We start from the raw sequence: 18,389 nt of genomic DNA on the forward strand, positions 1-18,389 counted from the left end.
CGCACTAAATTGAGCTCTAATAAGTTCATGACTCAACTAATTATGATTTGCCTAAGTGGTGGAGGCCAAATGGAAGGATAAAAGGAACTGCATGCTGCATGCTGCATCAGATTCAGATAATGGGTTTCTTCTTCTTCTTCCAAGGAACACAGAAAAGTGATATTATATCACATAGGAGGATGTGTTTACAAGTTTCCTCTGCAAGAAAAATAATTGAGACGAGGGGCATTGGATACCAACCACAGCAATGGCAGACTTTTTAGATGTGAGTCAGCAACTATCTGCTTGTCCTCATGAGGTTGGAATTTGGCTCAGAAAGGAAGCCCCCGAGTCCTCTTAGACAGAAAGCATATAACAAACGAAAGAAAAAAAAAACCAATAAAATAAAGGGCTTTGAGATTTGACATTAGATTTTATAAAGATAGGAGGAGGACTACTACCCCACACATGGGGAGTTGTTTTGTATTGTGTTGGACTTGTATGTTGGACTCACTTGAAAGAGAGAGCACTGTTTTCTATTCTTCTGCAGTGAAGAAAGAATTTGATATATAATTGCAAAACTACAAGCAGATCAAACCTTTAAGGCACATGAAATTTTCACAGTTTTTCACTCACTCCCCTGAAGTCTGTCATTTGTACTTTGTTGTTTGTAAAGTATGTGCCACATAAATAGGTCAACATTACTCTAGTCTAAACTTGGAGAGGGGTGGCACTGAATTATTACCTTATATGTTTTTTAAGAAAAATTAAAGAAAAGGTTTTGAAACTTTAAATCTTAACCATAAGTATTTTAATAATTTTATTTAATGATTAGAATAAAATCCAACATCAAACAGCCCAATTAGATTGGCCAACCAAAATAATTGACTGAGTTTCGATTTTGCTCTTTTGACAATTTTGATTTAGCCGGTTTTCTTCTTTCCAATTTTAAATTCTCCATAAGTCTCTCATACGGTAACGAAATCACACAAGGTCACATATTACGAGTTCGTGTTGATGCCCTCTTTCTTCTATTACAAGACCCCACACCTTGAAATTTAATGTCTAGGGAAATCGAGCTCTTCAAAGGTGACATTTTTTCAGTGATTTTTGCCAATTTTCGACCAAACCTGATGAAATTAATACTCAATCCAAGAGAGAAGATCATGTCTTCACGGGCTTCCTGTGAAGCAACAGAGTTATAGACTAAGAAAACACTCTAACAAACTTATAACAGAATATGTAATCTATTGACATGTGACACTACATCATCTATTGATCCTATACTGATGTCACTTTCTTTTCGTGTACATGCCTCCTCAAAACTGATACTTTCAGATTTGGTTCTAGAAATAGTGGCAGCATTTAGTTCTTGAAATAGTTGCAGTATTTAGTTCTAGAAATAGTGGCAGTGTTTAGTTCTAGAAATAGTTGTAGTGGTAGTTTTCAGTTCTAAAAATAGTAGCAGTGACAATGTTCAGTTCTAGAAATATTTGCAGTGTTTAGTTTGAGAATAATGGCAGTACAATGTTTAGTTCGAGAAATAGTGGCACTACAATGTTCAATTCTAAAAATAGTTGCAATAGTTTAACGGATCTACTGGGGTAACGCCCATTAAGGGCAAGGGCTAGAATAAAAAAAATGGGAGGGTTGTATTTGCTTCCAAGCCTTGAGTTTTAATATTTAGAGTTTGAAACATGTAATTTGTGTTCTTTTCATTAAATAGAGTTATTAGGGTATTTTTAGTTAAGAAAAAAATTTTAGAAAAGTCCTTTCCATTAAATCTCCTTTTTATGCACACCATTGTTAATTTATATTCATTAGATTGGTTTTAATTTATTCAATTGAAATGAGTTGTGTATGTAGTTGGAAAAATGAGTTGTGAAAATCATATTTTCCAATTTGAATCTCTCTGTCCCTCCCATCTTCAATGCAAGATTTTCTAAACAATGGCAAATGCTTTTCCAAAAAAAAAAAAACAATGGCAAATGCATGCACTTCACGTAATGACTATTGAGATAACACAATATGTACCGATGATGTTAGATCTTATAACTTTTTGCTTTATGTATAGATTGGAATATTGTCTATTCTAAAGTTGAGGAGCAACGTGACAATAGCTTAGCTACAGTCAATTATTTGCCCCTTTGATTTTGCACGTAATGACCATTGAGATAACACAATATGTACCGATGATGTTAGATCTTATAACTTTTTGCTTTCTGTATAGATTGGAATATTGTCTATTCTAAAGGTGAGGAGCAAGGTGACAATAGCTTAGCTACAGTCAATTATTTGCCCCTTGATTTTGCTTTATTTACACAATGTGCCATCCAATCCGTGTTGGGCTAGGGTTTGGGCTCCCCATTTCTCTTCATGAGCTTTTTATTGGGTTTCGGTAGGAAGCTCGGCCCTCAGTCAGGCCCTTAATGATTTAATTACATTTCTGCCCATCAAAGATTACAATCCGACAGTGGGGATGGTGTATTTGGAAGGGCAATTTTGTCATCTCGGTTTTGAGCGAATTAGGGGGTAGCCGGGTAGGTTTTCATTTGTTGTCGTTCAATGAGGGTTTCGGGGAGGCTATGTGAGAGAGAGAGAGAGAGAGAGAGAGAGAGAGAGAGGGAGGAAGGGAGGGAGACAGACAGACGGAGGTAGATGGCCATGGAAAGAGAGCGAGGGGGAGGGGTAGGGGTGATGGAATTCACAAGTGGGAGAGTGGGGATGGTCAGAGAAAACCATAGAAGTTTTTTTTTAGGGAGAATTTGTGTTTGGTTGTCGGATTTAATTTGGTTTTTGCTTTCAGGAAAAACTGGGGTTCGAATTTTGGGGTTTATGATGTGGGTTTGGTTTCTTTTTCGTGGAATTTGTTGTATTTGTACCCTTTGGATTTAGGTTTCATCAGATGGCGTTTGTAGTGTTTATATTGAACTGTCGACTCTTTTATTCTTTGTAGGTGAAATTGAAGGTCAGCAATCTCTTAAATTGATGAGGGGGCTACAATTCGTGCAAGGAAAAAGCCAGAGATATGCTACTATTTGAGAACAGATAAAGAGATGGTATCCTTCCCGTCTCGTCTGGAAATGCATTGAGTACAAGAAGTATGTGCTTGAAAATATAAAAATGCATGTCTTTTTATTTAAATTTAGTCCTCTCTAATGATGTGTAGGAGGCCTCAAATTCATATCTTGAAATATTCATGTCTAAAGTTCTGTAGATCTTCTGTTTTGGGTTTTTTTTTTTTTTTCTTTCATATTTTAGGCCAAATAAAAAAATTAGTATGAAGTCTGGATGGTCATTTAGAATTTGGTGATATTGAGAGTTGATGAAGTAGGTGTTGAAGGAGGAGGGGATGGAGAAGGTGAAGGTACTGATGGAGTATGAAATTGGTGAATTTAAGTCTGAAGGCACTATTACCTTGCTAATTTGCACCACTGATTATATAATAATTTTCATCAGGAGCAATATGTCGAACTACTGCTGCTTTGTCAGAATGAGCAGTTGAAACAATCGAGTTTATTTAATTATGATTTTCCTTGTTAATTTGGCCATGAAAATTGTGAATTATTTTCTAAATATTATATGCTTTAATTCATAAGTTGAGCAGTTTGTGTTACCCCTGTTAGTCATTTTCATGCTCATTATTTAATTGCGGACATTACACTAAACGTGTTCAATCGGTTTCATAATTTCTGATAAATTCATGCCCATTGAACGCATCAACTTATTATTCATATATATATATATATGCGTATGTATGTATATGTATATGATATATGTGACTGCTTGAATCAGGACTTATCGAGTGAAGACAGCAGCAAGGAAATTTGAGCCTTGGCCTGTAGAGATACGATTTTGCAAGGAAGCTAGGTACCTTCTAAACTTATTGGATGTGAAGATTTGTATGATCAAATTTATGATTAATGTAATTGGATTCTATTAAAATTTTCATGATTTTATAGAATTTTTCGTTTAAATTTGTGGGTTTTTTCATTTAAATTGTGGGTTTTGGAGAATTCTTAGTCAAATTTATGGGTTCTTTTGATGCGAATTTATGTGAGATTAATCAACTGCGATGTCAGATATGATAATAGGTGGGCATGTTCATATGTTTTCCAATGTTGTTATATACTCTCCTATCGACTCTGAATGTTGAATTAGTCAACTATTAATGTCAGATTAAATCAAAAGTTGGGCATCAGTTCATATGTTTTTCAATGTTTTATAAAAACGAAGCAATTTTCACTTGGTTTTGAGTGTGTTTTGTGTTTTATTTGGCTTCTGCTTTAATTAGATTTCAATCTTTAGACTAAATAAAACAAAGAACATGAATAGATTGTTAATGGTTTTACTATGTTTGGGAATTTCAGGAATTTAGATCGTCGGAGGGAGAAGTTGGTCCCTTGGCATTTTGAGGTGCATAGTTATATGCCCTTGGCATTTTAATGCAATTGAAAATGCATTACGGAATCAGAACCCGCAACAGCGCGCGGTCAATTTTCTAGTTATAACCTAAATAAGCCATTTTCTCAAATTCAAAACCAAATGTAAGTTTCAATATAATACAGAAGTTATAGTGGAGCACCAATGTAACACGAAATATAAAATTTTCCTTCGACAATGCAATATATGACACATATACTTGGCCAACTGCCCTCTTGGCTAGAAGTGAACCATTTGCGGAATCTGTGGTCTGATACAGGCTGGGAAACTTAGCAACAAATGCTTGTAGGGTTTCTCTATGGCATTATGAAATTATCAATTTTCATCTCATCGTTATGTCATCAATCTTCAATTGTTGTGTTGTCGAAATTTATTGTTTGATTAGTTTAATAATTTGAAAATGACATTTGACAATTCGGTTGGAGAAGTACAAAATTTGACACAAGACTTCAAATTGTCACTTCAACTATGAATTGTAATTTAACATTTCCTTTGGAGGTGGTCTAACGGTCCATATTTATATTTTTTTCAAGTCCAACGATAAAAAAAATCCAACGGCTGAAATTTAAATCAAATGATCATAATAAAATAATTTTTTTTAAATAGATCCACTTTAAAAATTTATTCCAATCCCATCACCCGGACAAGGCGTATAGTTTTTAGCTTATATGAACTATCATTTATGTTTTTAATTACTATTCAAGTTTTCAATTTATCTTATGAACTTTCATCTATATTGAAGTTTAGTTGATTGAGTGGTTGGTTGGCGTGATATGTTCGGTTTAAAAAAAAAATTCTGAATATAATTTTTTTAGGTTAAAACATCTGTAAAATTAAATTATGAAAACATAAAAAGTTACAAAAAAAACCTTACAAAAAAAAAAAAAAAAAAAAGGGTTAAAACCATTCCATACCAATTGGTATATTTTAGGTCCTGAAATTTAGATCATGAGGGTTGGGTGACATTCATTGTTCACAAAGCTATCTCTTAGTGAACCTGAATATTTGAGTTTGGGTCTAAAAGTTTGAGTTGGCCTTATCATGGGGCTTACACGTGAAAAACCTAATAAATTTTGACCTAGAAACAAATGGACACTGAAAATGTAATGCCAACTACTTTATTGATAACATTGAATTTTTTTTACTACATTAATAACACTAAATTTGATCAAGTAGAAATACAATACAAAGCAAACTTAGAACCTCACTATTGTAATATAACGTAACATATACTGAAGCACCAGAAATCTTCGACCAAAAAAAAAGAAGAAAAGAAATGGAAGCACCATAAATCATATAAAAACAAGACATCGGCCAGGTCCAAACACTTTTCTAGCCGGTAGACACATCAAGCTAAGTTCGGCGCCCCCTCCTCGCCCTTGCGGGTCCTGCCTTCCTGAAAGTCTCCACAAACCATTCATGCTTCTTGAAAGGGTTCTTGATTGAGTGGTTGGTTGGTGTGATATATTTGGTTTTAAATTAAAATTTTCGGAATATAATTTTTTTAGGTTAAAACATCTATAAAATTAAATTAAGATAACATAAAAAGTTACAAAAAAATCCTTACCCAAAAGAACGAAAAAAAAAGGGTTAAAACCATTCCACACCAATTATACATTTTAGATCCTGAAATTTAGGTCTTGAGCGTTGGGACACATTCGTTATTTCAAAGCTAAATTTTTTATTTTTTTTATTTTTGTGAACCTGAATATTTGAGTTTAGGTTCAAAAGTTGGAGTTGATCTTACCAAAGACTTACACGTGAAAAACCTAATAAATTTTGACCTAGAAGCAAATTGACACAAAGAAATGTAATGTCAACTACTTTATTTATAACACTGAATTTGATCATATAGAAATACAATACAAAGCAAAATTTTTTTGAACAAAATACAAGGCAAACTTAGAACCCCACTATTGTAATATAACATAACAACATATACTGAAGCACAAGAAATCCTCGACCAAAAAAAAAAGGAAAAAAAAAAAAGAAAAGAAGGGAAGCACCAGAAATCATATAAAAATAAGACATTGGCCTTCAAGGCCCAAACACTTTTCTAGCCGCTAGACACACATCAAGCTAGGTTCTGCGTCCCCCTCCTCGCCCTTGTGGTTGTTGGCTTCCTCCTCCTGCTGAATTTCTCCACATACCATTTATGCTTCTTGTCTGCCAATGTGTTTCCAGCAACCACTCCCACTATGAGTCCGCTAACAACTCCCGGCAAGACTACATACCAGTCAAACTTAAATGGAAATCCAGCCTCTTCATCTGCTTCAAAGCTTGATGGTGGCGGCAGCCTCGAGCTCTCAGAACCCTCGCATTTCTTGGACAAAGGCTTTCCACACAGACCTGAGTTTCCTTGGTATGAATCTTCTAGGAATGTGCCAAATTGTTGGCCAAGTGGTATAGGCCCCCAAAGATGGTTATGCGACACATTGAAGTACTCAAGGAAAGTGAGTTGTGCCAAGCTACCGGGGATCATTCCGGAGAGCTTGTTTTGAGAGAGATCCAACGATTCAAGAGCAGTCAAGTTCCCTAAAGATGAGGGGATGTGACTAGAGAGAGAATTGTTGGAGAGGTTTAGCAACTGAAGTTCTCTTAGACTCCCAATGATACTTGCTGGAATCTCTCCTTCAAATCTATTACTTGAGAAATCTAAGAGTCTCAGATCATAGGGGGTCCGATAATATGTCAACTTAACACCTTTTACATGAATTATCATATCGTATGAAAATTGATAGTAATTTCCATATTTATTTGTGCTCGATGAGACTTCAAAGTACCGGCTTCCATCGTTTGCGACAACATATTTCATGAAACTCCAGTTCTCCATGTACTTAGAAGGCAACATACCTGAAAACAGATTGTTGGATAAATCAATGATGCACAAGTTTGGGAACTCATAATTAGTTGGAGGCTTCCCAATTATCCCATGAAATGCATTCGACCCCAAAATGAGACCCCTCAATATTGGAAGTACCCCTAACCAAGAAGGGAAGATATCACTGATCTGATTGTTGCCAATGTGAAGAAACTCTAACCGAGTGCAATCGGCCATTGATCTTGGTAGCTTCCCCTGTAACTGATTGTAACCCAACAAAACCAATTTCAAACTATTTTTTATAGCGCAAAATGGAGGAATATCGCCATGGAAAGAATTATAAGTCAAGGCCAGCATTTCCAAGCTACTGGACTTCCCCAAACACCGTGGAAGCATGCCACTCAGGCTGTTGTTGCCCAAATTAAGAACTTGAAGATAATTCAAGTTGCAGAACAATGGTGAAACTTCTCCACTATAATTATTATTGCCGACGCTGTAAGACATGATAGATTGTGGTGGAATTGGCAATGACCCTTGTAACCGATTACCGTCAAGACTAAAAAGCTGCAGATTTTTCCATGGAAGAGTGACTGGATTTTCTTCAAGGCCTGTTAAGAAGTTATAATTGAGGTTGAGATTGACCAAAGTTTCTCTAGTTGCATTCCAGAGCCATTTTGGTATTTGGCCATGAATATTGTTATCATAAAGGTCCAGGGCTCCCAATTTGTATTGATTTTTCAAAAATTCTGGAAACTCTGTCAAGTTGCATTCAGCCAAATTTAGAACTTCGAACTTTGGAAGAGTAGCACTTGAACCAGATTTGACACGCACAGATAACTTGTTGTCCGATAAACCAAGTTTCTTCAACTTTTTGAGGTTGGAAAACTCATTAAACTCAACTATTCCACTCAAATTATTAGAGGAAAGGCCAAGAAATTCAAGATTTCTGAGGTGGAAAAGCGACTTAGGAATTGCTCCTTGCAAATCGTTGAAGGTGAGCCGCAGAAAAGTTAGTTGGTTCAACTCTAATGCGAGCCAAGATGGGATTTCACCAGTTAGTGAATTGTCAAACAAGTCTAGAAACGCAAGTTGGGTCAGGTTAGCCACAAAACGTGGGAAATTCCCCTGTAAGTTAATATCTGAAAGATCCAAGTAGTTGAGCTTGGTTAATTTTCCAAAACAAGACAAGGAATCAGGAACTAAGAATTGGCCTGCGGAAACGTCATGAAATGAAGCCATCTCAAGGAAACTGAGCTGGGTAAGGTTTCCAAATGAAGATGGAACATGGGAATCAAAACCACAGTATGAGATATCAAAGTAGTTTAAGGAATGAAGGTTTCCGATAGAACTAGGAAGTTCACCAGAGAAATTTGTCGATGAAACATCCAATGTTTTGAAGGAATTGGTCCGGTTAAAAGTAGGAAAATAACCATTTAGCTTTATGTTTGAGTATAAACTAAGCTCCTCTAGGTTTGGTAGGTGGAAAATGCCTACTGGAAATTCCCCATACCACCCACAGTAGCTTAGATTGAGAGATGTGAGAGAAGATGCATTGACCAAGATATCAGGCACAGTGGAGTATATGCCTACATCACTAAGATGAAGTTGCTTTATGCTGGTCAAGTTTTGGACTAGGATTCTCATGTTGGACTTCCTAAGCTCCAAACCATTATTGTAAGACAGATCAAGGGTAGACAGTTTGGATAGCTTTGAAATTTCAGATGGAATTTGACCAGAAAATGCAGACAGTGAAAGGTTGAGATAGGATAGACTCGAAAGGTCATGGCCCAATCTCAATGGTATTTCAGACGAATTGAAGTTGTTATCTGAGAGGTCAAGCATCTGCAAGTGAACAAGTCGGAAGAGGGTGCTGTTGGAATTGATAGAACCATAGAGACAGCTGCTCTTGAGGTCAAGGCCAATGACATGACTAGACTCCGCATGGCACTCAACACCATCCCACGAACAACAGTTACTCTGATTATGATCTCCTTCTCGAGTCCAAGATGCAACCTTTGGGTAAGCAAAAGGAGATGAAGAAGCTGACTTGTTTATCGTAAAGCTTTCCTTGAATTGTAACAAGAATGAGTGCTCATCAGCGTGGCAAAGTGTCCGTGTCTGAGTCTGCACAAATGAAAAACAGTGAGTAGCATTGAGTAATAGCAAAAGAAGACAATGCAAATAGGTAAACTTGGACAACCACGATTCCATTTTCATGGCAGTGTGTTTTTCTGGTTATAAATATCGTTTGATGGCTCTCAGATAATTAAGAGTGGAGAAGTATACTCCTTTTATAGACACAACTCATGCAAGCATAAATAAAAAAAAAATTATGAGTCGATCCATGAGTGGGTGGTGAATTGATGTCTCAATCGATGAGTGAAGTAAACTCCTTTTACCTGGCAGTCAGAAAACGTTTGTTTGGCTCAGAGTAAGTCTTTTGGATGTAACTAGGCAACCTCAGTGGAAGTCAAGTCATCGTTTGATAAAATCAGCCCATCCTCATCACTTGAAGACTTGAAGTCATTCATCGTTTGCATATAATAATTTGCAAACTCGATTGTTTAGTTTTATATGTACGCTTGTATGATCTTAAAGAATGTAAACATAATATACTTTGAGCAGATAAAATCAAGTGATCACCATCTCTTGAAGACTTAATGTCAAGTCGTCGTTTGCATATGTGACTCATCACAACGCTTATTGAAGACTTGAAGTCAATTCATCATTTGCATGTAATAATTATTATGTTCACCTTTGAACAAAAGAAAGAAAAAAAAAAAATCCGTCTCACTGTAAGATTGAAAATTTACGTACTCATCTAAAAACAAAATCTTAACATACACAAGTAAAAATTTTCTAAGCTAGTTACAAATATCATACCATTATTCATCCGACCATCTTAATTATATACTAATCAGAAGGGGCTTATGGGCGTTTAGATCACCACGGCACGTAACCTATAGAAATAAAAAGAAGGGGTGTGATATTCACACACCATTTTTTACTTCTCATACACCTTTTTAATTTTTGGTTGTTGAATCAGATGAATTGAAGAAGATTAAGGGACAGAAATCAACAAAAATTGTGTGAGAAGTAAAAAGGGGTGTGTGGATATCACACCCCTAAAAAGAAATGTAAATATGATGCAGAGAGCTACTTTCCAGCAGAAAGAAGGAAGAAGCAAAAGAAGGCGGCTGTGGAGATAGTCTTTATGGCAAGTGAAACATTTTATCTTGTTCAGAAGCATGATTTGAGAGAGAATCCATCATTAATTACTCTTGTTATTGTTCTCCAATAGGCTTTTTCATGTTTCCACTCAATTTTCATTACGAAGATGTATTATGTTAGGCTGAGTCCTCTCTGAACCACAGGAGACAGTTGCCCATCATGCAAAGTGACTTTTTTTTTTTTTTTTTTTTCCCTCACCAATCTGTTCATTTTATTGCCACCATTACTAGTCATCCACTAGCGTTGTCTCCAAAGGGAAGCATTTGATGATATGAGAGATAGAGATGGAAAAGTACATGATTCTATAGGCTAGGGTTTAATATTTTTATTTTTCTTTAATCATCAAGAAAAAAAAGATCATTGGATCATCGTGGTTTAACTTGTTTTCTATACCTTGTATTGTTTTGTTTTTCCTCAAAGTCACTCATTGTTTTAACCAGAGTTTAAAATTTCTTCGATACAGTCGATATTTCTAAAAAATCATATAAAGATAGGGAGATGGGGGGTGAAGTCTAAACTTCACCTTGTATTGAAAAAACTCTTAACTTTAGGATAAAATCGACATATATCGTCGATATTTTTTTCTACATCTATTAAATATCGAAAAAAAAAATCTTATACTTCGTCCAAACCAATGTTTAAGAATCATAGAAAGCAACCGATATTTGATATGTCCGTCGATATTTCCACAAATTTGCTTATCAATATTTCCACTGTTACCTATATTTTAAGCATTGGTTTTAACAGATACAACAAAAATACCTTTGGTTGAAGCTTCCTCCAGCTTGTGTCTCAATTGTTCAGGAATGCGACTATAACAAACACCTCCAAACACTTTGTGGTAATAGTCAAAGGCGTAAAATTTGGTTCAAGACTATAAGCCTTAATCAATTAGTAGCAAAAATATGGTTTCACACTAATCCCATGACGAGAATTTTTGCGCTGATAGTGAAAGGCTTGTTTAATTTTTGCGCTGATAGTGAAAGGCGTGTTTAATTCCATGACGACTTTAAGCCTTAAAAGTGGATCCATGCATACGACTAGAAGGGAGATGGAAGAGCGGGGAAATGAGGTAGTTGGGAGCCGCCGACTCCGGTCAGAGCTCCGACTGTGTTTTAATTTTTTTGTTTTTTGTTTTTTTACAACTTTATTATTTAAAAGGGTAAAATGGAAACTTTGAATTTTACTAAGGAATAACAGGTAATTAATTAAGTGCAAATAGTAAAAAAAAATATATATATATTAAGGAGAGGAGGAGAGTTTGGAACTATTTCAATAATCTGGAAATTGAGAGTTTTAAACTCAGAATGCATGGGTAGAGATCAAACACCATATCCAATAGGATATTTGAGCATATGCAAGTGCAGATAGTAAATAGTCTTATAGTGGTAACAATACCCTCTTTAGTATTTGTTTTTCACTCTTTAGTTGACAAAAAAGAATTTTTATAGTATCGATATAGATAAACATTACTCTTCTAATACTATGCATAATTCATTAAAATTCATTAAGAATAAAGGAAAGGAAATAACCATCTCAACCCACCCCCTCAGTTACATACAAATTAGAAGGGGATCTTTGGCGTTTCATTCACCACCACGGCAGGTGACACACGACTCCACCTACAGAAATAAAAAAATTGCTAGTGTGACGAAAAGTGACAACTTTTTTTCTTACCAATGTGAAACTTTGATTTTTCTTTTTCAAGATTTGAAACATTTTATCTTCTTTATCTTTTATAGTTAAAATTGATCCATATTTGGTCTTCCATCAGTCTCCTCCACTAGAAAAATCTCACCCTTCATCTTGAAAACAACTAGGGTTGATATGAATCTTGATGGGTCAAAAATTTCTCCAATTAGAGGAACCCATTATTCTTGGTATTTAGTTGGAATCACAATGGCGCCTTACTTGAAAACAACTACGGTTGATATACATGTTTATTGAGCTTATAGTTGATACGAATGATATATATGATTACTAGTATGAAAAGAGCCTCAAACCTTATTAGAAGTATTCTATAGAACTTGTATGTTTGTATGTCAATATATTTAGTTGTCATGTGAAATTGATAGTGTGTCCGCTCACATTGTAAATCATAAGTGCTGAGGTAGACGATAAGATGTATGGTGATCGGTTGCACTCAGTGGTACAAAGATGGTTATGGTTGGTATATCTGCGATAGGAGATCATACGTTTTCAAGGGTGATCATGATTGGTACATCCGTGATGGGTGATCATTGTTGTACGATTAGACTATACATATGGTTCCTCTTGGTATATCTGCTATAGGGGACCACATACACATTATAAGAGTGATGATGTTTGTTATATCCGCAATGGTTGATCACTACCTAAAGTTAAGATACGGTTTTGCTTGGTATATCCGTGAAGGGGCCCGTACATATGATAGTGATCACACTTGGTATATCCGCGATAGGTGATCACTGCCTGCACAATTAGACTATGCCTATGGTTCTGCTTGGTGTATCTGCAATAAGGGACCATATGCATTCTACGAGTGATAATGCTTGGTATATCCGCGATGGGTGATCGCTACCTAGAATTAGGATATGGTTTTGCTTGGTATATCTGCAATGGGGGATTGTACATATAATAGGGGTGATCATACTTGGTATATCCGCGATGGGTGATCATTGCCTACACGATTAGACTATGCCTATGGTTCTGCTTGGTATATCTGCAATGTGGGACTATATGCATTTTAGGAGTGACCATGCTTGGTATATCTGCGATGAGTGATCACTACCTAGAGTTAGAATCCGGTTCTGCTTGTTATATTCATGATTAAGGACTGTACATATGATGGGGGTGATCATGCTTAGTGTAAATGCGATGGGTGATCACTGCCTACCTAGGGTTGTGAGGATTAGTTGTACTTGGTTAATTTCGATAGGCGACCATATTTTAGTTGGATTCCGTGGAGTGGTCCAAAATCCCTGTTCTTGTTAGTCTCCATTAAGTTAGTCAGAAAACCTAGATTTGAGTGCATAGGAATTGCTCACAGTGGATATGTTTGTAAATTAAAGTTATCATGTTATTTCTTGGAATCTAGGTAGGGAATTATGGTGAGTTCCTTATTAAATTCGTGAAATGATATGTGATTTTGTTGATTGATTAACGTAGATAAATGTTAACATTGTGCATCTTTGATTCGTTGGATCGCTTAATTATTGTCATTGTGGATTGTGTTGGAAAAGATTGTGATATAGGTGAATGACAATCTTGTTTCACATATGATTTCATTATGTAGATGAAAATCTAGCAAGGCATGCTCAATTGGTTCCCTTGTGTGATTTTGGAACTCGATGTTCTTGTCAGTTAATGCCTTGAGAATTTTAGAGCTTAAAAGAAGGGTGAACTGCAAATGGCTTGATCCTGTTGTAGGATATGTAGGCAATCTAACATAGAGGTTTGATGATCAAGTACGTGGTGATGTCACGTGTTCCTGAACGTAGCTCGGGATCAGGGAGTGAAATATAGACTCTTGCATTTGATCCCCCATAAACGCACATGCACATCACCATCTAAAAAAGAAACAACCATCTTCACCTTATTCCTTTCCGGAATTGGCTGTGTCTTAAAAAGTTTGTCTCGGTTGTAAGAATTAAAATACGAATCGTTGTAAGGTTTGCAAGAGCACTAGGCTCAGACTAGGAAATATCAGAATTGAATTATTTTTACTTTCTAATTTATTTGTGTTCAATGACTTCAGTCTCGACAAGTCTTTAATAGAAAAACTATGCCTTATCTTAGTTACCTACAGAAATAAAAAGAATTGCAAATATGATCAGAAGTGGCTAATTTTTTTTTTTTTTTCTCACCAATCTGTTCATTAATTTTCTTTCCACCATTACTAGTCATCCACTAGCAAAGTTGTCTCTAAAAGGGTAGGATTTGATGATATGAGAGATAGAGATGGAAAGACACACTAGAAAATATCATTTTGCCAACAAATTTTAAATCGATAAAGAAAAATTTTGTTGGCATAAGAGTCATCTCCAACGAAAATTTTAATTTTATAGGCTAGGGTCTAATGTTTTTATTTTTCTTTAAAGATCAACATTATTTGTAACCACTCACCTAGCTTTAAGCTTATCAAAAGAAAGCAATGAGGAGTTGTGACTATAAATGGAGTTCAGTTCCTCTTCCTTTTATTACACGGGGGCGAAAAACAACTTAATCATCAAGGAAGAAAAAGTCATGGAATCTTCGTGATTTAACTTGTTTTCTATACCTTGTATTGTTTTGTTTTTTCCTCGACAACATCATTCATTGTTCTTCATTTGCACATACACTTTTTCTCTCGCCCCAATCTCAAGATACGTTCAAAATTGATATGTAACGGTAGGATGTAAGGGTGCGAGGATTAGAAATACACAAGGGCATTACTAAGTTTTGAAACAAATTTGTTTGTGCATCACTCCCTTCTAACTACAGAGATGTGCCAGACTCACCTTCACCTATTTTTTTTTTTAACAATCGATATTATTTATACTAAAGGAAGATGATGGGCTAAGCCTCATAATCTGCTAACAATAATGTAGTTCAAATTTGCATTTGGTTATTTGGTGAAAATCGATCGTAAGACCTCATTTACAAGAGAAAAACCTCTACACTTTCATCTATCTTAACTCCCTATAATTTATCATCCAACTTCAAATTTACAGAAATGGTCTTTGGCAGCTCTTTGTGGTGATAATCAAAGGCGTATAATTTGGTTCAAGGCTATAAGCCTTAATTAATTAGTAGCAAAAATATGGTTCCACACTAATCCCTTTACGAGAATGCTTGCAGCGATAGTGAAAGGCGTGCAATTTGGTTCAAGACTAAGCCGTAAAAGTGGGTCCACGCGTTGGACCAGAACGGAGATGGAAGAGGATGGGAAAGGAGGTAGTTGGGAGTCACAGATTCCAGTGAGAGCTCCGACTACTGTTTTAAGTTTTCTTTTTTATATTTTTTTTATATTATATATATATATCTCTCTCTTTATTCTTTAAAAGGGTAAAATGGAAACCTGGAATTTTGCTAGGTAAGAACAGATAATTATTAAGTGTAAATAGTAAAAAAACAAAAATAAATTATTAGTAAGAGGAAGGGAAGGGCTCGAAAGTATTATAATAATTTGGGAGAGGGGAGTTTTGAATCTAGAATGCATGGATAGAACCAAACACCCTATCTATTAAGATATGAAAATAGTAAATCCCAAAGTCTTATAGTGGTAATAATACCCTTTATGTTAGATAATAGGTAAATTAAATATTGTGAGCGATGTAATTACATCACTAAAATGAGTGATTACTCTATTTGAGTGAGATGTTTTATATTCGAATCTTGTAGATAACAAATTTGATATCAAATTAGGTTGCTCATTGTGTGGCTTAACCGAATTCTTCATTTCCTTAATGTAAAATATCATTATACTAAAAAAAATACCCATGCATAATTCATTGAAGTTCACTGAGAAGAAAGGATGGGAAAAAAAGAGGCAGATTGTCTACCCTCCTATTTGGGTGCCCTTCCCATCCCCTCCTATTTGTGCGGTCACGGTTAAGCCACGTCAATATTTTTTATTTCTATTGTTTTTTGTCTTATTATCTCTATAAAAAAAAATCAATATAAAATTAGTTTCATAAAAAATGACATGTCTTGAGACATAAAACCTGCCTGAAATTGGGTTGAAACAAATATAACCTTTGTATTGACCTGCATACCCTAAAAAGACATATTGAATTGTATTGGATTGATGTTTATTGGTATTGTAAGGATTTAACAATGGATAACAGCTACAACCAAACACTTTTAAATGTGTCAAAACACGAGGCTTATCAAATAGACAAGTGTATGGAGATTTCATAGACAATGTGTGACAATGCATTCTGTTGATCAAGTATACAATGTTTGCATATGCATGAAACCAGAATTGAGATAGCAATTGTGCAGTACTTAGTAGGGTTAATGTAGTTTCAACAATATGCCTGTGTTTTCTTTCAGCAAGGCAATTTTGTTCAGGTGTATAAGGGCATGATCTTTGACGTATAATACCTTTGTCTAGCAAAAACTGTTGGAATTTAGTACAATATTCACCACCACCATCACTTTGAAAATTTTTAACAGTTGCAGAAAATTGGGTTAACAGAACAACATGAAAATGCACAAATGTTTAAAGCACCACACTTTTATTCATTAAAGGAAATATCTAGGTAAACTTGGTACATTCATCAATGAAAGTAACATAGAATTTGTAACCTTCAACTAATACAATTGGTGATGGTCCCCACACATCACTATGTAAAACCTTTAAAGGTTTTACAGTTTTATTTGTAGGAAAAAGAAATGAAAGCTTAGTAATTTTTCCTTCTAAACAAGAGACACACACATGCTTTGGTTGATCAAAAGAGAATGGTATCTGTGATTGGTGCAACATTGTTGAAACAACAACATTGGAAGGATTCCCCAATCTGTTGTGCCACATACTTGTATTGACTTGATGACCAAGAAAGCAGTGTTGGTGTTGTTTGAGTGAGTGAGATGCTTCATATGCTTGAGTAAGTATATGTTGAGGTATATGAAATGGGATCGGGTACAAGCCATCTCTACACAGTCCCTTGAGGAGTATTGTTCCCGTGATCTTGTCCTAAATCCAGAAGAAAAATTCATCACAGATAAATCAATATTTGTTGTCTTTACACAACTTATAGACTGACAACAAATGTTAAGAGAGTTGAGGAACATGCAATATTTCTTTTAACTAAAATGCATATTTAAGGACATGTAAAGTTGAACTGCCAGTATGAGATATTGGCAAACCTGAACCACTAGCAATGGTTATAGTATCAGCACCAATGAATGGAGTAGCCATGTTGAGATTGCTCAATTCAGAAGTCATGTAAGAGGTGGCACCTGTGTTAGCTATCCAAAATTGCTCCTGAGGTGCTGACGGTTGATAATTGGCATGCATTGCAATTAATGTTGATGGTGGTGATCTTCCTTCGTAGGAGAAGCTTGCCTTGTGACAACATTGTATTGCAGAATGTCCAAATTTCCAGCAAATTTGACATTGCATGGGAGAAGATGCCACAGTTGTAGAATAGTGCCTTTGAAAGCAATCAGAAGCAATGTGACCCCTTTTGTTACATATCTGGCAAGTAGGAACATCATTCCCATGCTCTGAGCAAGTGGACATATGGGGATTAGCAGGTCCAAGAATGCCAAGGCTATTATTTCCAGAGATTCTAGGATTATGACCATAATTGTTTCTTCCTCGTGCTCTACCTCTATAGTTAATAAAACCCATGTAGCCTCCAGAATTATAGGTAGTACCATTGGTTTTGTAGTTGTCAGAATGAGTCCATTGAAACCACCATGATGATATTGAGCTGATGAAGTCTGAGATGAGCCGTTACTGTGAAAGGAGCTTTCTTCAAGCATAAGACGTTTGCCCTTTAAATCATTATCCTTGGCAAGCATTGCAATTACAAAAGAACTAGAAAGTTGATTATTCTCAATTGTAACCTCTTCAGCAAGTAACTGAGCTTTGAAGTCCTTGAGTGAAATGACATTTTCTCTGCCTCGAATCACTGTCCTGAAGGTGTTATATTTAGAGGGTAAACATTTCAATGCAAGAATCACTATGTCATCATCCTCAAAAGAGACACCAGCAACTGACATGTGATCACAAACATCCTTAATTCTATGTAAATACTGAGAAATGGAGTCAGAACCTTTTTGAATGTTTTGCAACTTAAGTTTCATCTAAAAAATACTAGCTTTTGTGACTGTAGAGAACCTATCTCTCAGACTCATCCACATCTCATGTGCACTAGTGCGACCAACTATACATGACATAGCAGTAGGAGAAAGAGTAGCAATGATTAATTTTATCAATGCTCGA

At 35.6% G+C, this 18,389-nt stretch overlaps 1 protein-coding gene and 1 long non-coding RNA gene across 3 annotated transcripts; one reads left to right on the top strand and one right to left on the bottom strand.

Moving 5' to 3' along the window:
* The first annotated feature begins 2,552 nt into the window (after positions 1 to 2,552).
* On the top strand, positions 2,553 to 4,774 carry LOC103955069. Of its 2 annotated transcripts, XR_007255987.1 has the most exons (4): positions 2,553 to 2,819; positions 2,936 to 3,080; positions 3,775 to 3,849; positions 4,350 to 4,774. It is a non-coding gene; the product is annotated as an uncharacterized LOC103955069 (long non-coding RNA). The 2 variants fall into 2 exon arrangements; XR_007255986.1 differs by having other exon boundaries at positions 2,568 to 3,080.
* Positions 4,775 to 6,496: 1,722 nt separating this feature from the next.
* Positions 6,497 to 9,774, bottom strand: LOC103955094 (receptor-like protein 7). Its single transcript, XM_048578467.1, has 2 exons — positions 9,703 to 9,774; positions 6,497 to 9,367 (listed from the first exon to the last, which is right to left on the bottom strand). Exons 1-2 carry the CDS (start codon positions 9,772 to 9,774, stop codon positions 6,497 to 6,499), a joined length of 2,943 nt encoding a protein of 980 aa, XP_048434424.1.
* Positions 9,775 to 18,389: the final 8,615 nt, after the last annotated feature.

This window comes from the organism of the source record quoted next, unplaced genomic scaffold, assembly GCF_019419815.1.
Source record: "Pyrus x bretschneideri cultivar Hongxiangsu unplaced genomic scaffold, Pyrus_bretschneideri_v1 Contig12, whole genome shotgun sequence".
Lineage (NCBI taxonomy): Eukaryota > Viridiplantae > Streptophyta > Magnoliopsida > Rosales > Rosaceae > Pyrus > Pyrus x bretschneideri.